Below are 22,876 nucleotides of genomic sequence, written 5' to 3'. Positions count from 1 at the left end.
GTACATGTATTCCTTATGCATTTAACGTGTCGTGCATGTGAAATTGACTCAAAGGACCTGTAACAAAGCTGACCAGACACTAGCCACTGCACCCTGTAATAGAGATGCATTACACTGTGTCTAATTCACTTTACAAAGCACCTACATGCTTAATAAGCGCTATATTAAAATGCAACATTTTATGCAATACACTAGTGCTTTCAACCTTTAACCCAGACTCCCTTTTAGGGTTCAAACGCCCACGTGACCTGCTTGCAACGCGCTATATAACTGTATTGCATTGAACCAAAGAATACACTGTGGCTAGTCGCTACGGACCATGACGGGCTGTTCTGTCCTTCTAGTAAGATCTTTGCCCAAATTGAGGTACCACAATTTCCTAGGGTGGGAAGAGTTGCACGATAACGATGGAGGTTCATCAAATCTGTGGAACTGGACTGCGGCATCTGTGTAAGATGCAGTTTATAAGAGCATCTCACTCTCTGCTCCACCCGGCAGAAGGCTTTCAGCACTTCCTCTGGATGGAGAATATTCCTCTTCCGATAGGTGTTGCCTTATTTCCAGATGAATACCTCTGGCTGTTTAAAATGGCCCAATGGCGGCAAAATAACACGTGCTGCACGGGAGCTTGACCCTGGAAGGAGTCTTTGGCCAATAGGACCTGAAAGTTGACATTTCTCTAATTGGATCAGATGTATTTATAGGTAGATTATCAAAAACAGCGAAGTTCAGTGAACTATTCTAAAGAAAGTGTACAACTTCCTCCTTTAAACTCCAGAAAGGTAAACACTCGGAAATGAAATACTGATATATAGGGGGACCCCTTATGTAACCAATATCTGAGGGTGGTTGAAGCAGACAAAAACCTTCACTAGTGTAATGCTATCTGTCATAGTTTGCAAGTGAAATGGCTATCATGCAAGATGTAAGACTGGCGCATCACGAGTTGGGCGCTAACTCCGGCGGTGGTTATTAGCCCTACCGGCAAACCCCCTGGTGCTATTAGCCCTGGATCACGGGTTTGGTGGAACAGTAAGTCCCCATTCCCCATCTGGCCCATTCGGCAATTTCCCATTGCCCATTGGGCCCAATGGGGAATGTTTGGCGCTATTACTGCCGGTGGAAACAGCGCCGAAAATCAGCAAAATTGCAGCGGATTTGCCCCCAGCTCAGCTGGGGGTAAATCCACCGTGCCCGTGATTTGGCGGACCCTTAAATGCGGCGGTAATAGCATTACTGACGCATTTAATGGTTACCACCAAACTCGTGATGAGGCCTGGTGTCTGAAATGAACTCTTGCGTTGCTGAGACTTGTCCCGTGAGGACAGGCTGGCTCTGCAGCTCATCTGTCAGTTGGGAGCAGAGTAGGAACCCCATCCCCACCCGAACCAACATTCTGCCTCTAACAAAACGATTTAAAGATATTAATGCAAAATGTACTTCGACTTAAGAGGGGAACAACGGAAAGTAAAGTATCATTGATACACATGTTTACTCATTGGTTGCGATACTTTTAAGGGCTGCCCTTCAACCAACGGAATGGGTGTGACTAATGCCGAATAGTTTCAGAATCACTCGGATACTACTCGGGATTGGATACAATTGACGGTGGATCGGAACGACCTTGTTGATTTGATGTCGCGGCAATACCTAGCTTTCCCCCGAGCCACGCTGGTATGATCTTGAAACCCTGGCCTCCTGAATGAATGTACAGCTGTTCTAGTTGAGAAATAAAAAAGTTAATATACAAAGTGGCAAGCAGGGTGGTCCAACAAATGATTCTTTGAGATGGAGTATGAATGATTAAGATCTTACTACCCTCAATTGTCATGAATTGCCCATAAGGCATCCTCTCCAACGGCTGATTGGTTTGTAGTGATGGGGATGGGGATGGTGATCTGTCATGGCGATGGGTCCAAGAAATGGCAGTGAGCACCCTACCCCCTAACCCAGAGGTTGAGCAGGGCAGCTTTTACCCACAATCCCCTTCTGAAGAGGTGTAGTGGCAGCCCTGTGCCGGATATCCTGCAGATGTTGTAATGCAGGGAAAGACCATGGGTTACGGAAGGACAGCAGGAAAACCTAGACACTTGGTGACAGAGGGAAGGCCCCACGGATATGCCTTGTATTTGACAGACCAGTGGGGGGCACATCAAGGAGGTGCGCAGAGTCTATAGTAGGGACGCTGGACGTAGTGAGCAAGCAGAGGAGGGATTCTCGGATATGAGACAGCGACACAAGGAGTCCTAGGAGTGCAAAAATGAGAAATCCCTGTCCGAGACCCCAGCTAGCCTGTCAAAGACGTGACCAAAATCAGGAAGGCTTCTTTAGGCAATCATGGGTGGGAGAGGGGCAAAGTCACCAGTCTTTGGAGAACATCAGCGTGTGGCCCTTAGACCAAAATTGTGAAGTAAGGCAGCCGATAACAAAAGGATTGGCGGACTAAGCACACCCGCCTCACTGTTATGCCCCCCTGGATGGCCAGGAATGGGGTGCGGGAGGGCGGGGCGGGGCGGGGCGGGGGGGGGGTGCACTTGGAGATTGTTCCTAAAGTGGCTTGTTTGCTCTGTTGTAAGGTGAGAAACCGGCTTGCTATTTGTTTTTCTCTACTTTCAACCCGTGGCAATTAAAACCACCCCCGATTTGCTTGCTCTATTTGCCACACAGCACATCCTGTTATTTCTAGGAGTTGAACCCCTGCCTTAGTTTCTTTTACAAATAAAACTCGATTAAGTTACCCGTCTGTGTCTACGTGTCTTGTTGCTCGCACTCCCCTTCCTGGCACTGCCTAAAAGCACAGAAAAGAAAAGGAATGTTTTGGGGTTCAGAGCAGCGCGCAAAATACCGTGCAATGGGCTTTGAATACACACGCACGCCAAACAGTAAAGCACAGCCTCCTGCAGTATACAGTAGAGCACTTCAGACCTTTGACACCCGGAGATTCTCCAGTGTGCATTTGAGTGGTTACAAAGTGTGATACTGTTCGAAGAGGGTGGCCCCAGTGGCGTAGCTGGGGGGGGTGGGGCTGTGGGGGGCAGGCCCCCCCCCTGTGAAACCTTGTGCCCCCCTCCCTAAGACATGTTCTCCCCAACATTTGTCTGTGCCCCCCTACTTTTCTCTTTGGCCCCCTCTGTGCCCCTCCTAAATTTGATTCCTGGCGACGCCACTGGTGCCCCCCCTGTTATGTCTCTGCACTTGCGCGCTCTCAATGTCACTTGGCCTAGTAGGATCGCGGTCTGGCTTCCCTGTTCCCCTCCCTTGCCTCGTCGCGCCTTGAAACACTTGTGTATAGGCGCGCTATAAATGCCGTGTATCATATCCTATCATTTGAAATAAAGGCGCTATGAACAGTAATGCGCATGCGCACCCCCAGAGCGGCCGTTAGGTTAATTTCCTCAAGAAGTAAATGTAAACGTACGTGCGCTTTGTTTTAATTCACGTCTGTTCAATAATATGCCCCTTTCTGCTGCAAAGGGCACATTGCCTTTGAGCGGATATTAGATGTTGCTGACCTGGGGCCAGATGACAGAAACTTTGCCCCGGTGCAAGTGCGAAGTTTGCACGGTATTAGCACTAGGGCGAAGTTGACCCTATTTTTAAAAACACTGGGACGCATTAAAAAACCATTGCACCTCGACAAGTGCAATTTGGCATATTAAAAGCACCAGGGTTAATGTGCTAAAAATATATATTTCTGATGCATGTTTTCATCAGGGCAAAGTTTGCCCTAGTCCCAATACCATTCCTTTTTAGCACTAGGGCAAACTTTTCCCTGGTAAAAAAGGTTGTGAAAATGTATTTTTTTGGACCAGGGTAATTTTTCCCCTGGTGTTTTTAATAAGCCAATCTGCAGTTGTCGAGGTGCAATGGTTTTTTAATGTGTCAGTGTTTTTTTTTTTTTAAAAAAAGCTTAAAGGCAAACTTTCCCCTAGTGCTAATACCGTACAAACTGCACTTGCACTGGTGCAACGTTTCTGTAATCTGACCCCAGAACGGTAAGGCGTAGAACATACGTGCGCCAATTCGGCAATCCTTTTCCAGGGCCATTTCCAGTTCCCAATGGGTCCCTGGGCACCCGGGTTCGCGGGTGCCAGTGAGCGCAGAGAAGCGCCCTGTTCGAGCAGCCATATTGCTTTTGGGAAAGTGTGTTGCTCCTGGTAGTCATTAGCAAGCACTGGCAATTTCAAGGGTGTGGGCTTTTATACAGGCCTGGGATAGGCAATGCAATGCTACTAAATGTGGTAGCGGCTACACAATGGTCTGAGTGCCTGGCCTGTATTGGCAGTACCTGCCAAATGCTGGCCAATGCACAAGCCAACACGGTTTCTTTTGCTAATGCCTCTTTTAGCACAATTTCAGTGAAGCAAACTCCTACTGCTTATATATCTCACGTTGTCGAAGGAACACGTGATTAAGGCATTGTTATCACACCAGTAGAGCATCATTTATTGCCCCAATTATGCAATTGGCTTTCGGAAGACTGCATCGAAATAACATTGGCAGGCACTTTGAGCACAACGTGTGATGTTAATACTTGATAAAGCTAGCTCAGACAGATCCCAAAATGAAGTAGGTTGGTTGGTTGGGTGGACAGTGGCAGGAAGGTGGTGACAATGACCCTAGGTATTACCATGCCAGTGGGCAGACAATCTGTGGGTAAATAAAAAAACACCTACATGGTTGGTGTCCTTCCTCAAAAAAACATCTTCCAACTAGGCAAAGCTTTTGGCCTATAGGTGGTGCCACCCTCTATAAGCCAAAACTAAAAAGGATCTGAATATGCTAATTGAGCGAAACAGCACTTTTATTAACCATTACCACTGGAGTCGTCTAGATAAGTTAAAAATCCTTAACCCCACTCCAACCCCTACACTCCCACTTCTCAACGTCCATATTACCAGAACGCCTACTGACCCCAATCATGTGCTGCTGTAGCCTGCAAACCGACCCTGAAATGTAACGCGTTAAATGAGAACTAGTCAACGGTTCATGGCGCGCTCTTCTAGATGACAGACGCTTTTCATTTCCAATTGAAGCTGGAAATTGAGTGCCAATTCATTACAGCGCTGTGTATCGTGGAATATTGCTCTGTGTGTTACATGTTTTAATGCGTTTGGCTGAGCGAAGGGCTTCTTGTGGCTCCTGGGGTCTGCTGGTACTCCGCTCTGTACAGTTCTGATGACTCTATGCTTTTGCAGTCCAGAGAATGGTATTCTGCAGAGCCCCGAGGGGTTTCATTCCCCCTTCCTCCTCTTTTGATTGGAGCTCTGTAATAGACGTTCATCTCCTCGGATAAGGGCATCCAGTAAACCACATAAAATGAATTTTCAAAAACAGCAATACGAAGGTGATGACGGTTTTCTCTTTAACAGCAAAGCCGTTCGCTCTGTAGGTTCAATGTTCTACTTTGGCTGGGAACCCTTAATTAATCTGTACTGTGAATGTCAAATATGGCGGCGTTCTCCACTGAACAAGCCAGTCTACCTAGTTGCGGCAGCAACATGAATGACTCAAGGAGCAGGGGACCTCCCCGGAGCTACCCTGCCATGGCGACTGAGGCAAGTGACTTTCCAAGTGCAGGGATAGCAACGTTTGCCCGGAAATGACTGGAACGAGGGCAGCGAATAAGCCTGCATCGTGTAAAGGGGTGCGAGGAGGTGACTCTTATCCCTGAAGTCTCGGCAAATCGTGGGTTGACTTGTGCTCTCTGCAGCCGTATTCAGAATAACTTGGTAACAAGTAATATACGACCTTTTTTGTAGGGCGAAGCACGCAGTCGTTGCCGGCTCACCTACACTGCATCAGTTCCCCCCTCATATGTAAATTCTGCCTGTGCCCAAAGAAAAACGTGTAGCCCGTCTCGATATTTCAGCACCGCCCTGTGACATATGTACATGCTGCCTACACCCGATATATTATGCTAATGTGAATGGCAGCAGAGCATGATGGGAAAAGCCTCCTGTTGCTCTGGTGGATCAGGAACAGGGCGAGGGTGGGTTAGTTAGTGGGAAAGCGGGAACATGTGCGCTGGCCTTCCTGTCGCATGCAGTTTGGAAGTACCTTGGTAGTGTTTGGGTCTGTTTCTAGGAGCCTCGTGTGGAGCCCTCTTGTCCAAAGGAGAGCCTCGTGTGTCTCTTTTGCAAGACTGTTCTAGAAGATGGTTGGAGAGATGTAGAGTTCTGGGGCCAGTTAAATAAAATCTTGCACTTGTGAGAAAAAAAATGGAACGAATGAATTTTGCACCAATTGTTTTACAGGATCATGTTTTCACTAGAAAAAAGTGGAAGCAGACTGATTAGTAACTATTTTGCCACGTAACATAAACATAACTGCAATACATATTTCTAGTTATTTTTTACGGCATAGTTTAAAAAAAGTGCTTTTTAAAACTCTCCTGCAAAGGTAGTGGGGTTTCTGACACACCTTTGCTCCGTTCCGTATTAGTTAAGAATGTGCTCAATTTTTAGCACTGCTGCAAATGTTAGATAACCTGACGTCTAATGTTCGATAACTTTTGGGAGGGGGTTCAGTTGCCATGTGTTGGTGGCTTACTTGCTTTGGGTATTGTGTTGCAACGTTGCGTTTGGATTTCGTGCAGGGAGCGTTCCGTGAAGATCTCCTTGGGCACTTAGGCGATCCATCTAGTTTGTTCTTGCGAGCGTCCTGGTAATGTTTCAGCTCTGGTAGAGGAGCTGTAAGGAAGTACTGAGGCGCCCTGACTGGGGAAGACCTAAGGGAGCAGGAAGCTGTGGGTACCAAGTCAAAGGCTCAGCGAGGCCACTCCTGAGGGAAAAAGGTCCCCACAGGGACACTAGGGGGCAGCATTTCAGGGAGTAAAATCAATGAAGGGAAAAATAAAGCTGGTGGACAGTTAAAGTGCGGACTATGCGTAAGCAAATGACAGTGGGATACCAAGATGCTCGTGCATTTTATTGCACTTTTACTCCCTTGTGTGCGTGATCGTCGTTGTGCTATTGTGTGCCCGGCTCCCAACGTTGTATTAGTTGTTCTCCATACCTGGCCTAGCATGCAGAAGCGGTTCTCGTGGGGTGTTGGTGATTCAAGGAAGGGTACCGCGCCAGCTCTGCCACTGGCATCTACTTTATGCACTGGCGTCCTCGGTGGATGTCGACTTGACAAGACAGCATCCCGAAGCACAGTGCTACAACACCGATTCTGGACACCACTTCTGGTCCCTGAGATGGGCAGGAAGTGAGAGGTGGAAAAAAAGCAAGGTTTAGTCACACGCCCCAGGACTAGGGGAGCAAGGGTGGCCAACTTTTTGAGATCCTTTTGCGGGACACTTGCCCACAAGCCGGTGATGACGTCACCATTTGACATTCATCTCTTGGCTGTTGATAAAACAAACTCCCTCATGATCTAAGCGTTTGAATACCTTGTATTGTCTAGTTCGGGCTGCCCAGTGATTTATAGCGCATGGGTGTGACCGCAAAGCCACAGCCCACCAGCTCGACCTGCATACTCAAAAAAGGAGCTGGGGCTGTGGAGCTGCCCAGAGAAAGAAAACTGCAGGCAGCAGTAGGCGGCAGCGCTGTGGTGTGTAGACGGTCACTCCAGTTTGCAGAGTGGCTGTGCTGGACGCAGGTTGTCCCAACTTGCTGTCTCCCGAGAGTCGCAGCCAGGAAACATAGCAATTCGGGACAACCTGCGTCCCGCCCGCCACTCTGCAAACTGCGGAATTGAGTCCCCACAAAATACGGTACAGTTGGCCACCATAGGTCGAGCCATGAAACAGAGGGCAAGTACATTAGGCCTGCATGTGCTTCCTTCATGGGCTGAACCTCGAGAATATTTCAGCGAGGGAACTTGCCCACTTTCAGTCGTTTTGGGCAGTATATGTAATGTTAGGTGTGCCATATATATATATGTATTTTGTTGCAATGGTTTGAGAGTGGATGTTTTTCCAGAGCGTGAATTGAAGCATGGCTTAATGGCCTTTTGCGGAGCTGCATTTCTGATCTGTGACTAAATTTATGACGGCTCAGTCTGAGCAGTGCAGCGAGCCTCTCATCTCGCCTCATTCCTGCCGCAAACATCCTAATAAGTGACACTATGTTCTTTTCTTTTAAGAGGGCTTGGGAGAATGACTATTTGTTTATTTTTGTATCCGTTCTAGCAGCTGGAGTATTTGCACCAGAACACGATTTTGCGATCCAAATACGTGGCTAATTATAGGTGCATAGTAAATTGCAAGAACGCGTGGGAATATGAAACTAATTAACAAATGCAGGTATTAAGCCTCGCTGTTGGCTCATTTCCTACTGTTTCTAGATAAGTTGAGATCAGCCGAGATCAGCTCTAAAATGCAGAACATCGGCAATCGCCAAGGGTCTTGCCCACAACTCTATCTATTCGTGCGTTGCCTTCCCCAGTCCCAAAGCATGTGCAGTAGTGTTTTCGAGCCCTCATGAAGGTGGCAGTTTACTTTCTACATCTTCAAGAAGACCAGTATAGATGGTGAATGGTCCCATGCTGGGAATATCAAGGTAGCCCTCATCTTGCTTTTGTAACTCCTCGTAAGGCATCATTAATAGTGCCTTTCTTTTTTCAGTTTCTCCTCCTCTATAATGAATCGGTGAACCCTTCCTTCCTGTTTGGCCTAATTGCCCCTAGTAGCCCGATCTTTTCTTCTTGCTCCAAGAATGGCTGCCTGGTATAAAATGATTCTCGCTCGGTTTGCTGAATGAGCTAGCGATCAATCTAAGGGCTACCTTTCCCTAACCAGTCTCTACATTCACATGCAATGGGTCTGCGCTCTCCACTCTACATGCTGTCTCCTCCAGTTCCTTCATCTAGCTGCCTAATCCTTTATCGGTGGGAGGCATACGTACTAATCTTACCCCTTGCATTGCCTTTGAGGGCATCCCAAAGTCCATATTCTCGAGTATTTAATTGAAAGGTCTTTTTTTAAGCTCTCCCTTCTCCCTAGAGTAGCCTTTCAGCAACAGTTACCCCTACTTGACCCCAGCAGACCCATTCAAGACCAAGAACCCGTTGGCCTGTGAGATGACAATTTCACCAACACTTGCCGACAAGATACATGGAGGAATCCCCTTTGATACTAAAGTGACTCAGCAACATGGAATTAAGTTGGCGGTAGATGGCGCGTCCTGGAGGTTTCAGACCTCGTCAATCCTTGAAGGAAGTCTATTCTCCTCTGGCTGCCCATTATTCCGTTTTCTACTCCGAGGATCCTTATTCCCTCAACACCCTCCTTAGAGTGGCCCTGACCTGCATTATGTAGATAAATTAATCATCCGTGTTCTGCCGTCTAATTTTACCTTGACAACAGCTGACCTCCCCTCGGACTCTATCATCTGAGATTTTAACACCTACATGATACTACGTGATACACCACAAGCTTTTGTCGCACGATCTCTAGATTGTTGGCTTTTGTTAAGATTCCTGTTTACGTTGCTAGATCGTTTCTGTAGGAGGGTTATACCTGCTGAGGTTTTTTTTCCTTATGTGTATTATGACGATCTTTTTTCTGGGCTATTGACCAGGTTCAGTTCCATGAGAAATTTGAGAGGACGGACTTCCCATTTTAGGTCCAGAGGAGTCATTTCTCCTCCTACAGACCCGGCAAGGACACCCTGCTGGAGGACCAAAGCCAATATAATGGGGAACAAGGCTTTGCGTTTTCTTTCAGTAATGTTATTCATCCTATCTCTTTAGCTAGTGTATGATGGTGGTGGACCACACTGGCAATAAGGTTGATAGGGTTTGAGAAACAAAAGCACAGGGGATGCCATATGACTTATCGAATCAGGGCTTTAAGAAACTAGACCTAGCGCGCCCACCATGCTATCAAAATGAGCAGAATACACCCTCTGCACTCTCCCTAAACAATTTAGTCAAATTCTCCCATCAACCTCCTTTTCATGTTTGTACATGTGTCGAAACTGCCAGTTTTGTACATGCCATTAGCGGCACACACCCTACCTACTTGGGTATACAAATGAGGACTCTGCCACATGGCCAGGACCCAGTTAGCAGCACTGAGCATCCAGAGGGAGACCAGTGTACCAAGCTTGTTGGATCCCAACTTCGACCTGTACCAAACTCCCCTCCCAATGTCAAGCCATTATTATGACCCCTCTCTACAAGCTCCTTTTTAGTGTATGGTCTCTCTCCTCTCGCATACTACATAGATGCAATTGGCTCACTTCTCAAGCCTTGGTTCTGCAGACATGTAGGTATGGGGGAAAACTACAGGATGGTGCCCACTGCACCCAAACTCCAAATCACGTGCCCATGCAATGCTGCATTCATGGCTCGGGGATGTGGCACATGGTTCACTAACAGCTGCAGCATGACTTTCACTCTAAGGCTGGTACGGTGCCAGGGCGTGTAGGGGCACCCCCTGCAACACCAGCACAGCACTGATGAGGAATTAGACAATCCGCATGGTGGGTGTAGCCCAGCCTGTTTTTAAAAATGTTTTGTTTAATAAATGGATGATGGTAGACCTACCTCAGGAAAATGTGTGGGGCTAAACACACGTTTTCTTATGTTCACACCACAAAAAGCGCATACACCAGTCAAGTCTGACATGGATACGGCCTACAGGCACAGCCCACCCCTTTCCTATATAGTTGGAATATGAAGGCAGAGCAGGGCACAGTAATCTCAAGGAGGGGAAGGAATAGCTTCCCCCTACAATGGAGAGCCTGATTAACTACAAAGGCTCCTTAGAACCACCCCGCTCTTTTGTTAGGCCCTGCAGCTTTTGGCAGCGATTAAGGTACCAATAGAGGGTACTTCAAGCAGGGCATGGCTGCAGAGGATAACAAAGGAGACAGGAATTCCAACAAACCTTTCATATGCACCTCTGTGAACCTGAAGTCGGCTCCCACCTTTAGTATCAATGACGATGAACTGACATGTCTGTGTCTATTGTTGCAGTAGGCCACCCTGCTAGAGGGACCCCATTCATAAGATACAAGAATGTGGTTTGCAGAAGCCATAGTCTGGTCTCTCGGCATCTTGAAGGGAGATCTGACGCTTTAAAAGGAAACCATACAGACAGCCATTAACCCGAGAGACTTTGATCACAGCAAACCAGAAGATGGCTGGGACCTTGTATCACAATTGAGCAAGACCCAAGTTCTTTATGTTGTGACAAGGGGTCTGCGACACCCCTTGTTCCGGGGCCATCCCTTGAACTTTTCCTATTGCCAAGCACTCTGGTTATGGCCTCGCACACAGAAAATTGTTGCTAAGGACCCCAGGATTGGTTCACTAAGGTAGACTCCGCCTACACCGATCGACGTGGCACACTTGGCTTTAGAAGAGGGCTGAAGCCCCCTTTTAAGCAGATCATCTGAAGACTTCACAAGAAGCAGAAAGAAGTACTCCTCATTGGACTCTGGTTGAAGGGGAGTCTGCCTTACAGCTTCCGCCGGTGAAGGAAGGGCAGGAACATCCAAAGATGGAAGCAAGATCCCTCCCCTTAACTTTCCCCCCTGAACAGAGGTAGAAAATCACTTGAAGACCCTTCAGCAGCTTCAGAACTGGTACCAAGCCAGCACACTGTATGCACTGCTGGGCCCTGCAGCAAGCTGCCTGGACAGGGAGTGCCAGAAGGTCACTGAACCCAAAACCAAGGACAAGGCAGCTGCCTGCAACATACTCGCTATCTCTTGGCCGACCGTCTTAAAGGGCAACGCAAGCCCATTGAAGATGCTTGAAGTGCAACGACGAGCACCTACAACTGTCTGCCTTAAAGGACATTCTCGAGCCAGTCTGCTTCCTCGATCTGCAACCGACTGCAACAATGACCGCTGTCAAGCCGTGAGCTGCCGCCGTCAAGCTGCTGAAAGAAACTGGAGACCTCTCGACCAGTGCTTCCGAACCACCGATCACCACTGAGACGATTCCTTACCTTGAGTCACTGTGAAGGCTAGCCTGCAGCCGTTCATCTAGCTTTGCATGCTGAACCCTCTTGCCGCTTGATACCATCTGTTGACTCCAGAACTCTGTCGCAGAAGCCAGCAAAGCACCCTGAAGCCACAACTATAGCAAACGGTACATTGTGGTTCTGTCACCCTGGTCCTTCTGAGAAGGCCCCTAGAGACAATTTAAGACCCTTTCTCCCTTTTTTCGCTGAAGCCAAGAAGCTGTTAAGCTATTGTGGTTATTAACCATACCTGTTATCGTCCTGTCGGTATCCAGAGTGCATCCCTTTTCCTTCTTAGAAACTGTCTGTCCTCTGTTCCTATGCAGGGTGGGTTGTATTTAATAGCATTATTAGATTCTGTTGTGGTGATAAAGCAGATATTTTTCACACAGCCATGGCTGGACACTCCTTTTATCTTTGGGCAATAATTGCATTTTCTGTGTTGCAAATAACCAACAATCCACCTTTGGTGGAGAGAAGTCTGCCGTTCCTTCCATGTTACCAACATTGGGCAAGGTTTTATCATGTGGCCTTCTGCACCCGTCCAAGGGCTGTTATGGCAGGTAACGGGCCGGCAGCTCCAGTTTATGAGGGCCTATAACAGGTGCCCTGGGACATTGCCACCCATTCCAGCCCTGAAAGTATTTTTGTTATGTGAACGGGACGACACGCAGCGTTCTGTTTGCAGAATGAAAATACTATTCAAAGATGGCTGCTATGGAAAGGAAAGTCATGGCTCTATACGGAGCCACTCTTCCCTTTCCATGGCCGACTTCAGGAGCCGAGAGTACGTAGCGGCTGCAGCACTGGCTGACGCCGAAATAAGGCAAGTCAGGGTGTGGGGGGAATGATTTTAAAAAAACAAGGGACATGGGGGTGGGGAAGCGGCTGGGGGAACTGGCCATCAGGCAGCTTGGCACGCGGGCTGAGATCGCCAGTTTCAGCCTGCGTTCCTAACCACAAGATTGACTGGCTCACCCATCAGGGGGCTAATCTTAATTTTATGCTTGTTTAATCCAATCTGTTCGGATCCATTCTGGTGTACTAGAGGTGTGGGGCTGATTGTTTAGAAACCGATATTCACCCCTGGATCACTGGTACCCCGGAATTTGATTAGTCACAACACTGATGGCCATAAAGCTTCTGGGTGTGGGCTCTGTCAGGGACACCACGCACCCCGGTTTCTTTTAAGGGGCTCACCTGTCATTGCAGGGTTCTGTTCACCAGTGGCCACCTGGCCACAATTCTCCTCCCTCCTGCTGTCCCTTAGTGTAGGCAGGTACAAGCGAGCTTTTGGGTAAAATGAAATGTAGTGATGCTGTGACGCAGATTTCCCCCATGCAGGTTTATGGATTGACAAGAAAGAAGGAAGCAAGGAAACTCTGTGAAGGGTAGCAGGCACCTTATGTTGGATCTTCACATAGAACTAACCCCCTAAATCCAAGCACTGCAATCTGCCCGTGACTGGGCCGCATACCCCTCTTTTGAAGTAACATTGAGTCGAAACCACAAGCAGGAAAAGGTGAAAGCGCAGTCAGGTCTCGGGCACTCCTCTAAAAACTAGGCAACGTGTTTATAAACTCCAAGGCTTTTCTCTGTTCTGAAAATGCATGCGTCTTTCCATCCACCGCTCATTTGTAAAAATGTCAGGGGGCACCATATAGTCGGATATCTTTGCTCCACACTATGATGGCTTCCTCTGCGCAGCCACAGCCTTTCCTTGGTTATTAAAGAAGTATTTCCTTTGTCAATCCTCTTAACATTTTGGAATGACCATGTCTGCTTAATGATCATTTCCTTCATTGGGCACCCCAGAATCGCTCTAATGCCCCGACCTGTTGCCACAGAGAAGGTTTGGGGCGAGAGCCTGGTGTAGCCACCAGCTTACCACCGTTGTCCCTGTGGGAAGCGCCAGTAGTCTTGGTAGAACTGTCTTAGGCATTCCATTGGTTTTCCTTTCTCACAGTTTCCCAGAAACCCAGTCGTCCTAATGCTGCCTCTGCAGCAATATTTATCTTGCTCTGTGATATTCGTATCACCACCTCCAGCTGAAATGTCGGTGAAGCCACTGTCCTTTCTTGGACAGTCCCCCAATCTTCTGAATCAAACATCCTCCCTTCTAAAAATGTCTGTACACCTCTGCAGACTGTTGTGGTCTACGTTCATGTCAGCACTGTTTATTTATAACGGAGTCCTTTGAAAATACTTTCTCAAATATTTGTTAATGATTGCTACTGCGCGTCGCATTGCCTCTGTCAATATCCTTCCTAAATTTGTGTGTGTGTGTGTGTGTGTGTGTGTTGTGTATAATGTCCCCTCAACACTAGCTATTGGCTAGTGATTTTGGACTCATGGCAAGTACGAAATGGTGTGCTAAGTGTATGTATAGCAATGAGGTGGCACTTGACTTTTAAAGGGCTGGCTAGTAGCTTGCTACTTGACTTTGCTATATGTGTATATACTACACTCTGAGGAATAAAGTTCACCACAGGTCAATAGGTGAATGATTTCCATTGCACAATCATGATGCTCTAACAGGATGGTTCACAGCCAAGGTTGACCCTTGGATCCACTTAAGATGAGATGAGAAAAGACTATAGTAAAAAATAAGTTTGACAAGCCAACCCAGGGAACAATCTCTGGTTTACATCTCTAAAGACAACTGAGGAGTAGAGAACAGTTATTGAGGAATAGGACCTGCATACCTGGAGAATCCTTTCCCTCCGTTGAGGGAGGAGTTCACTAAACTGCGATTTGATAAAACTTGCCCTGAAGGGAGCATGTCTAATCGCGTGTTGACAAGTTGCTGAGTTTACAGATGGAATAATTTCGGAAAAGTCCAGAATTGGTGTAACTAAACATTTGGGAATAAGAATTGCTACAATAAACATACATCGAGCATTACTGATTTATGGGTTACCAAACAGGGTAATTGAGAAAGACTGGGAGCTTTGTGCACATAAAAAAGGACAATTGTAGACATTGGCACAATCAAGGTGTAGGACAAGGAGCAAAGTGTCCTAGTTTGCTGGTGTAGGACGTGGAGCAAAGTGTTCTATTTTGCTAGTGTAGGACGTGAGAGCAGCATGCTCTAGTTTGCTGGTGTAGGGCGTGAGAGCAACGTGCTCTAGTTTGCTGGTGTAGGGCGTGAGAGCAACGTGCTCTAGTTTGCTGGTGTAGGACGTGGAGCAAAGTGTTCTAGTTTGCTGGTGTAGGACGTGGAGCAAAGTGTTCTAGTTTGCTGGTGTAGGACGTGGAGCAAAGTGCTCTAGTTTGCTTGTGTAGGACGAGAGAGCAACGTGCTCTAGTTTGCTGGTGTAGGGCGTGAGAGCAACATGCTCTAGTTTGCTGGTATAGGGCGTGAGAGCAACTTGCTCTAGTTTGCTGGTGTAGGGCGTGAGAGCAACGTGCTCTAGTTTGCTGGTGTAGGACGTGGAGCAAAGTGTTCTAGTTTGCTGCTGTAGGACGTGGAGCAAAGTGTTCTAGTTTGCTGGTGTAGGACGTGGAGCAAAGTGTTCTAGTTTGCTGGTGTAGGACGTGGAGCAAAGTGCTCTAGTTTGCTTGTGTAGGACGAGAGAGCAACGTGCTCTAGTTTGCTGGTGTAGGACGCAGAGCAAAGTGTTCTAGTTTGCTGGTGTTGCAGCTACACCCAATAGTGCAATTGGTCTCTGTGCAGGAGATCTCACTCCCAGAATCCTATACCATTATTAAACGCGCATGGGTGGTCCATCATGTTGCGCTCAGAGCTGCCTCTGCACAAACCCTTTGATAACCAGTATCTCACGGTGAAATGTTATGTTTTCACGTGCAACGTGTGCTGACAAAACCTCTACTCTAGAAAGCACCAGAAACGTCAAGCTCCTACATTAACTTTCAAAGCTGTAGTGAGGAGCATTCTGGTAAGATAAGCTTTATTTACTTTAAGCATCGCTACATCACATTCCCCAGCAAGTACTACAACCTTCAATATCATTACCTGGGCAAGAATTGTCCTTTTTCCTGTGAGTGTGCCCTCCCCAGGAGTGTAGGGACTGAGTAGGTTGTTCTTAAAGAAGATTTGTGGTTTCCATCAGAGTGGCACAGGGTCCTCGTATATGGTGATGGGCAGAAAAACCTGCTTTGGAAGCAGGATGTGGGTACATGATCTGAAATGGCAGTAGACCACACACTAATGGGATTTGGCTGCCTTATACTAGAAAATGGATGTTCTTTCCCTATTCAGGGAAAGCCCCAGATGTAGTCTAGCTGCATTGAACGGATCCCCTTTCAATGAGCCAAGCTGCCCTTCCTGGGCTTCAGCAACTTTGCTGTGTTACTCGCCCTTATGAGCAACCATAGCTTGCCTGAAGGATTCACTATGAAAACACATTTCTCTCTATAGGAGGACTCCAGCACACGTGGGGCACTTGGCCTTGCTGTATTCTCTAAAATGCCAAGTGCTTAGAAGCTTAGTTGTACTAGAGGTCGGTTGCTGAATCTTAGTTGTACTAGAGGTCGGTTGCTGTGCTGCTTGAAGACACTTCCTCTGAGGTGTGAAGAAATCCCCAGTTACAAGGGTGCCAAGCTGGCAGGCCTGTATAGTTGAGCTCCCCTAAGGTGTAAGGTGTTGGCTTGATGCGCAGTGTGAGAAACTTTAACTCGGTGGGCACCAAGCAACTTGGCAGCCGGGCAAGCTTAGTTTGAAAGCAGGCTTTGCCATTGGTGGCAAAGCCTGTAGAAAATCGAAGCTTGCAAAGTCTGCATGATCTTGTTCCCCACCAAACACCCTCGCCAAGCAGTCTCTAAACGGACACGGCATGACGCTTCAACTCTTAGAATGATCCGATGGCGAGCGACTGCCTCATGTTGCACCCTGCCTTTACTTCCGGTAAACGTCTGTTTCCACTAAGAACCTTCTTGTCCCATCAGTCTTGCACCAAGAGGGTTTTATCTGGCCCGACTAGGGACTTGGTAACTTTGTGGGTAACTCTGCATGAGTGCCTTTTCCAGCCTCGTCGGTTATTAACAGAGGACCTGTTGGGAGAGGCCGCCCTGCCCCCTCTGATCCAGAAGAAAGCCTCATTGAGACTCCAATGCTCGCTCCCTTTCTGGGCCTCTACTCACTCCACGCTAGCCTGCGACCTGCTCGCCTTCATGTCTAAATTACTCTGTGCATGATCCTTGTCTGGGCTCCACCAATAACTCCTGTTGGCACTTGGAATATTTCTACAGAATGTTTTAACCCAATAAACATAATGTGCTCCTTTTTTGAATGTGTATAGTTTTGGTCTGATAAGTCATCTGTGACCTGACACGCCAATTCGGCCAGCTTGGGGTGCGTGTGGTGGAAGATGTTGATGCTTTATCCAAAGATGATTGGCGGATTTCTCAAAGCACCAAAAGAAGCAGCAATTAGTACAAGGCTTAGTCTTCTCAATATACATATATGCAGAGATGTTAAATCGAATGGACAATCGAATAAAAAAGAGCCTGAGCAGGCAAGGCCACCCAAAATCTGAAAATGGCCATTCTGCAACGCCGTGCGGGCGTTTACAGATGTTAATGTCACTGCGGTGGGCCCCACTAACTTAGCTTCAGGCCCCACTTGTTGACGATCCTGGCTACGCCACTGGCTCTGGAGCTACAGTTGTCCTTGCCAAAAGTGATCGTGAACATTGTGAGCAGCAAGAAGCTGCCCAAAATACCCAGAGGCGCTAGGGACCCGGTTATTGGCTGGGATAAAATAGTGTATATCCTTAGGAGGCACCCAAGTAATTATGGGAAAATCTGGAATAAATGTGAACATTGTCATTACATTGAGCAAAATGGGGTGAGGATTTTGGGGAGGGGGGGGGGTACAGGAATGGCAGTCTACATTGAGGGGGGGGCGCACATTGTTACACTTCTATATCTTGTTGGTGCAGGGACTGTGGACATGGAAATGAAAATGCAATTGTATGGGAAATGCTCCATCCAAATGATGCATTTGTATTTCTGTTTGCACTGGCATGGTTATATGGAAACACAAATTCTTAAAAAATCCTCTGTAGTCCATCTTGTGTTCTTTGTATTGCTTTGTGCTTGGCGCTTTCTGCATGCCACACCCTACAGTGCTTTTGTTCCGGCAAAGCTACCAAATGGTGAGTTAACAGTGGCTATTGAGTGACGCTATTGCTCGCATCTTCTGGCAAGCGCTTGTCGGCGGGCTGCACACATCCGTCCTGATTTATACATGCTGCATGATGGCTTCAGCAGGAGTGCTTTCTGTGAATCTGTAAGTCATTGGTATGGCTTGGTTGGGAAGTGTGCTCTTTTTTTAATTTCCCTACACTGGTCTCTGTATGGGACTATACGTCGGCTTTGGTGTACATTAGAAAACATCCATGGGGATCTAGCTCTTGATCAGGGACGTCATCTCAATTCCATGTCAATGATTTGCCAATGATGATTTTGTAACTTGCTCAGCTATGCCCAGTATTTTGGGTGGTCGTAAGTACACCTAAACTAGCTGGTACAAAATAAAAATCCATGTGCAAATCAAAAGTTGCTGGTTGAAGATGCAAAGATCCTAACTTTCAAAGCAACTGGATTGTAAATTATGGTGAGCCATGTGCAAAGCGTGCACTTCAAAAGCCTGATTTCGAGACTTGAAATCGTGAGGGATTTATCCTATGCCATTCTGGGGGCGTCTGAAGTAGGGCTCTGGCCACCCACTTTTTTGGGCTTGGTTTTCAACATAGCAAGGCTCAGTGGCACCCTGGAACGCTTAAAGGCCTGGCCACAGCTGATCCAAAGACAGTGCCTGGTGTTCTTAAACCTGCTGCACAGATGGATAAGCCTGGGTGCTTTGAGACTACTGCAGTAGTGAGTTTCGTGCATAAAAAGAACAATTTGCTTCTTTTCAGCAAATTGCAAACATGACATATTCACACTTCTGATATAAAGCCACTCCCCTATGTTTTCACTAAAAGTATGATCAAGTTGCGCAAATCACAATGCCTCTGGTGCGAGTCCATTTTGGAGTGCATTCACTGTTGCACGCCCATTACGCCCAATTTGGCTTGTTGGTTGACTGGCTTGGGCAATCCCGAGGGCTGATCTCGGGGCACGCTGGTGTTGACGTTGTTGATAACAAGTTGAAAGATTCCCTCGATGCCCCTCTGTCCTGTCATGTGCCTATCTTGCGGCATGAAGTGCTGTACGTGGAGCAGTGAGCTATCACATTTAGGCAACAGACCAGGCATAGTAGCGCATCATAACGGAATGCTGCCAGATTTTTGCTGCATACAGAAAGGCAGCCACCTGGCCCTTCCCGTTCTACCTGCCCTGTTTGTGCCCCATCTGCCACAGTCCTAACGAGCTTAGCCTGGATAGTTGGGCACAGGCTATTTTTATTTCTCTGTATATTACTGCTACTAAAGAGTTTTTTTGTCACTCCATCCAGCAGTGCAACATTATTGGTTTCCAATACAAAACATTTCAACTACATTAACTGTTGAAGAAAAGTGAAAATGCATGGAATGGATCATTGACACATCTGACCATTGTGCATGGGATCCACGTGTGCCTGTACATTGGTGTCCATGTTTTCTGCACGAAAGTAACGCAGAGCCCGCCACTGTAGACAGTTGCCCTAGGGGTTGATGGACTATTTACAACGGCCTATTCCTCTTCACCACCAAAACCTCAGTCCAGCCATAGCAAATTCATTGAAATCACAGTCCTCTGTGCCCGACTCTCTACATTGTAAGGCTAGCATCAAGTAAGTATTTAACCCCTTAACTGCTGAGCTTTATACAAGTTTATGCAAAAAGGGCGTGCAAACGCAGGTACCTAGTGGCCGCTGCTTGTTATTGAACAGTCTCCTAAATTCTAAATACTTTTGCATGCATTCTTGTGGTCTCTTACTTTCATTTTGGCTCCCAGTGTCTGCCAAATGGGATATTCACCTCACAGCACTTTCAGCCAATAACCAAGGCAGTAGGTGTCAAGTCAAATGTCAAGCAGCGTAACCTATGCTAGCATGACGCTCTTAATTTCAAGGAGATGATTAGCCTAATGAAAATCTATGCGTCCAATTACATATGTCTAGCCAAAAAAAATAACCTTTTATTTGTAATCGGCTCTATTTTATATGCCAAACGTACACTTTTTTTTCAACTGAATTTTATACCGTTGAACCTAATGACCTGATTAAAATCAAGATGGAAAATACATTGTTGGCGTATCAGTGAAATTCTAAAGTTAGATGAGAAAGAACTTTCGTTTGGAGGGAATGTTTCCCTCTGGGACAAAGCTAGGTGGGGGACATTGCTTGATGATAATTTAGCGTCACTTTATAGTTGAGGGTACCTGACTACCATGGTTGTAGGTGCAGACAACCTCATGATGGGTAATTACAAAATACAGTCAGGGGTCAAATAAAAATAAAGAAATAAATACCCGAGGGGCGCATTAACACACCAATTGAATGCTGCGTCACCAGAAGATAGCATATCAAGGTGCCCACTGAGAAAGTGTGGGGGTTGGGGGCGGCACTCCTAAAAAGGCACTCCGTACGCTTACGTCTTGTGCCCGGAGTACAGTACACGGGTACAGAAACGTCATTTTTGCAGATTCTTGTGGTTGAATCGGACCTAAAATGTATGCAATGTTTTTGCTTCGTAATTTTCTTTAATGTGGGAACATTTGTACTTGTGGAATAATGCATCCTACTCAAGGCTGTCGTTTATCCTTCACCTGTCGTTGGCCATGTGTAGAAGCGCTTCCTCTGTGCGATGCCATCCTTTGAAATGGATCAGGTTGTGTAAATGTCACGTTGAGTCTAGGACAGCCCTTGTTTGAGAGCGCCTACGCTGAAAAGCCTTTTCCTTCTCCACCTAGTGACGCCTGGTCTCTTTTTCAGGGTTGCCGGCGGGGAGCTCTTTGATTTCCTAGCTGAGAAAGAGTCGCTCACCGAGGAAGAAGGTACGGAATTCCTCAAGCAAATCCTGAATGGTGTACATTACCTCCACAACCTGAACATCGCCCACTTCGATCTGAAGGTATGTGTTGAAGTTGTTCAAATGAGACCTTGTTGACAGTGAAGTCTGGGTTGGGCACAGTGATGGCTCCTCTGTTTGTGATCTCTGAGTTGCCTTGTATAGGGGAGCCTCCTGAATAAAATGAATGGCTGCGTCCAGGTTTAGTCGCTGGATCCTCCCAGCACTGCTTCCAATTGTGGTTTATCATTGTGTGCAAGTATTTGGTGCTGGCTCACTTGGATGATTTCGCCCGGGTGAATGAAAAATGGCAGCATGCCACTGCAGTGCCTACTGCACAACTTTTCAAAACTTATTGATAATGCATATCATTCAATCTACAGTTCCGTTCGGGATTGCTAGCTTATTAGGAAGGATGTCCTGTTAGGGAACATCCTAGGCGTCCCACGTGGGGTCGAGTGCATTTACACTTGGGACGCCCTGGATTTTTCCTAACAGGACATGCTTCCTAATAAGCTAGCAATCCAGAGCGGAATTATATATTGAACATTGAACATTGAACATGCAACTACCTAATTAGAATGGACAACAGATCTCTTAAGGGCGCAGAACTTTGTATACTGTCATTGGCGTCAGCACGATCGTTGGCTGGTGGAGATCATTAGCAGTCCATTAAGGTTGCAACCTTTTCCCGCCTTGCATGGGGGTCACTTTGGCTTCTAGTTTTCCATCCGGCACGGTCCATTATTTGTATTGGTCTCTCTGTTTTGTGGTGCTCAGCAACTAAGGTGCCTAGTGGATTTAGCCGTGCTGTTTCCTTTGCGATATAATTTTTGTCAGAACATGCTGGACAATCTGTAGAATTAAACTACACCTAAACCAAGGAATTGGAGCACATATAACCAGAGGCATAGCCAGGGTTGTCTAACAAGTGGGGCCTGAATCTAAGGTAGTTGGGCCCATTAACATCTGTAAATGTCCACACACTGCTGCTGAGTGGGAATGTACAGATTTTGGGTGGGCCTTGCCCTCTCGGGCCCTACCCTGTCTACGCCTCTGCGATATAACCCAAATAGGAAATACAAGCGTCTACGGGAGTATTAAATTAGACTCCCCTCAAAGTAATATCTGGAACAGAATAAAGACTTAATCATAAGCCTTGAAAATGACCGGTGGTCGTAACATGTGTTGGCTGTTGGAACGCAACTAATAAAACATCTAATGCAAGACTCATTGAGGCATACGTTTCTGTTCAAAACGTACTAGAAGATAAGCGCACAAGCCTAGTAAACGACCATTTCACGTGGTATTTCAGACTAGTCTGCACTGACACTTGATCACACATCTTCTCAGCACCAGACAATACCAATGTGTGAACGCATGGCTTTAAAGAGACAAGAGATATTGATTACAAAGTATGAATAGTTTCTAGCCATTTTTGTGAAAACTATGTGATGCTTTATAAATGTTGGCATTCACGTAAGTCATTGCCCTTAAAGGCGAAAAATGACCAAATAAGAACATTACCTGCTTTATGTGGTCTAATCCTAATTTCTGGAGTAATTTAGAAAATATGTACACAGTGAAAACACAAGATGAGGCAATGCAATTTTACTTATTTATATACAGGAGGAGCAATGCTCTTTTGGTCACAAAAGAATGCACAATAGATGAGAAATCTGATTTGACGGGAAGCACTGAGCTTCTTACAATGGGGTGAGTTTGAGGGCCATTCTGACATGGGTTTTGGAGGGCAGTAACTGGAACCCTCACCAGGGACAATATATAAGTGGACATGCATAGATTAAGGACAACCAACATTGGACATTTTTAAGTACAGGTAGGCGGTACGGCCAGCTGTGCTTGGGACGTGACCATGATGGGTGAAGTGGTAGAACGGAGGCAGAGTAAGTGAATGACGCGGCAGCTTGGACACAAGAAAATAATGTTAGCTAGCAAGCAGATGAGCGGCAGGTTAAGAGGGTGACTCAGA

At 46.8% G+C, this 22,876-nt stretch overlaps 1 protein-coding gene across 3 annotated transcripts in view; it reads left to right on the top strand.

Moving 5' to 3' along the window:
* DAPK1 (death associated protein kinase 1) overlaps positions 1 to 22,876 on the top strand; it is a 986,032-nt gene that overhangs the window by 377,633 nt on the left and 585,523 nt on the right. For all 3 annotated transcript variants that reach the window (XM_069625713.1, XM_069625714.1, XM_069625715.1), the window contains exon 4: positions 20,808 to 20,946. In XM_069625713.1, coding sequence (XP_069481814.1) covers positions 20,808 to 20,946 — 139 coding nt within the window. The remainder of the gene's footprint in view (positions 1 to 20,807; positions 20,947 to 22,876) is intronic.

This window comes from Ambystoma mexicanum, chromosome 6p, assembly GCF_040938575.1.
Source record: "Ambystoma mexicanum isolate Mex_15411 chromosome 6p, UKY_AmexF1_1, whole genome shotgun sequence".
NCBI lineage: Eukaryota > Metazoa > Chordata > Amphibia > Caudata > Ambystomatidae > Ambystoma > Ambystoma mexicanum.
The sequence above is the reverse complement of the archived record's forward strand: the minus strand, read 5'-3'. Positions and strand labels throughout refer to the sequence as shown.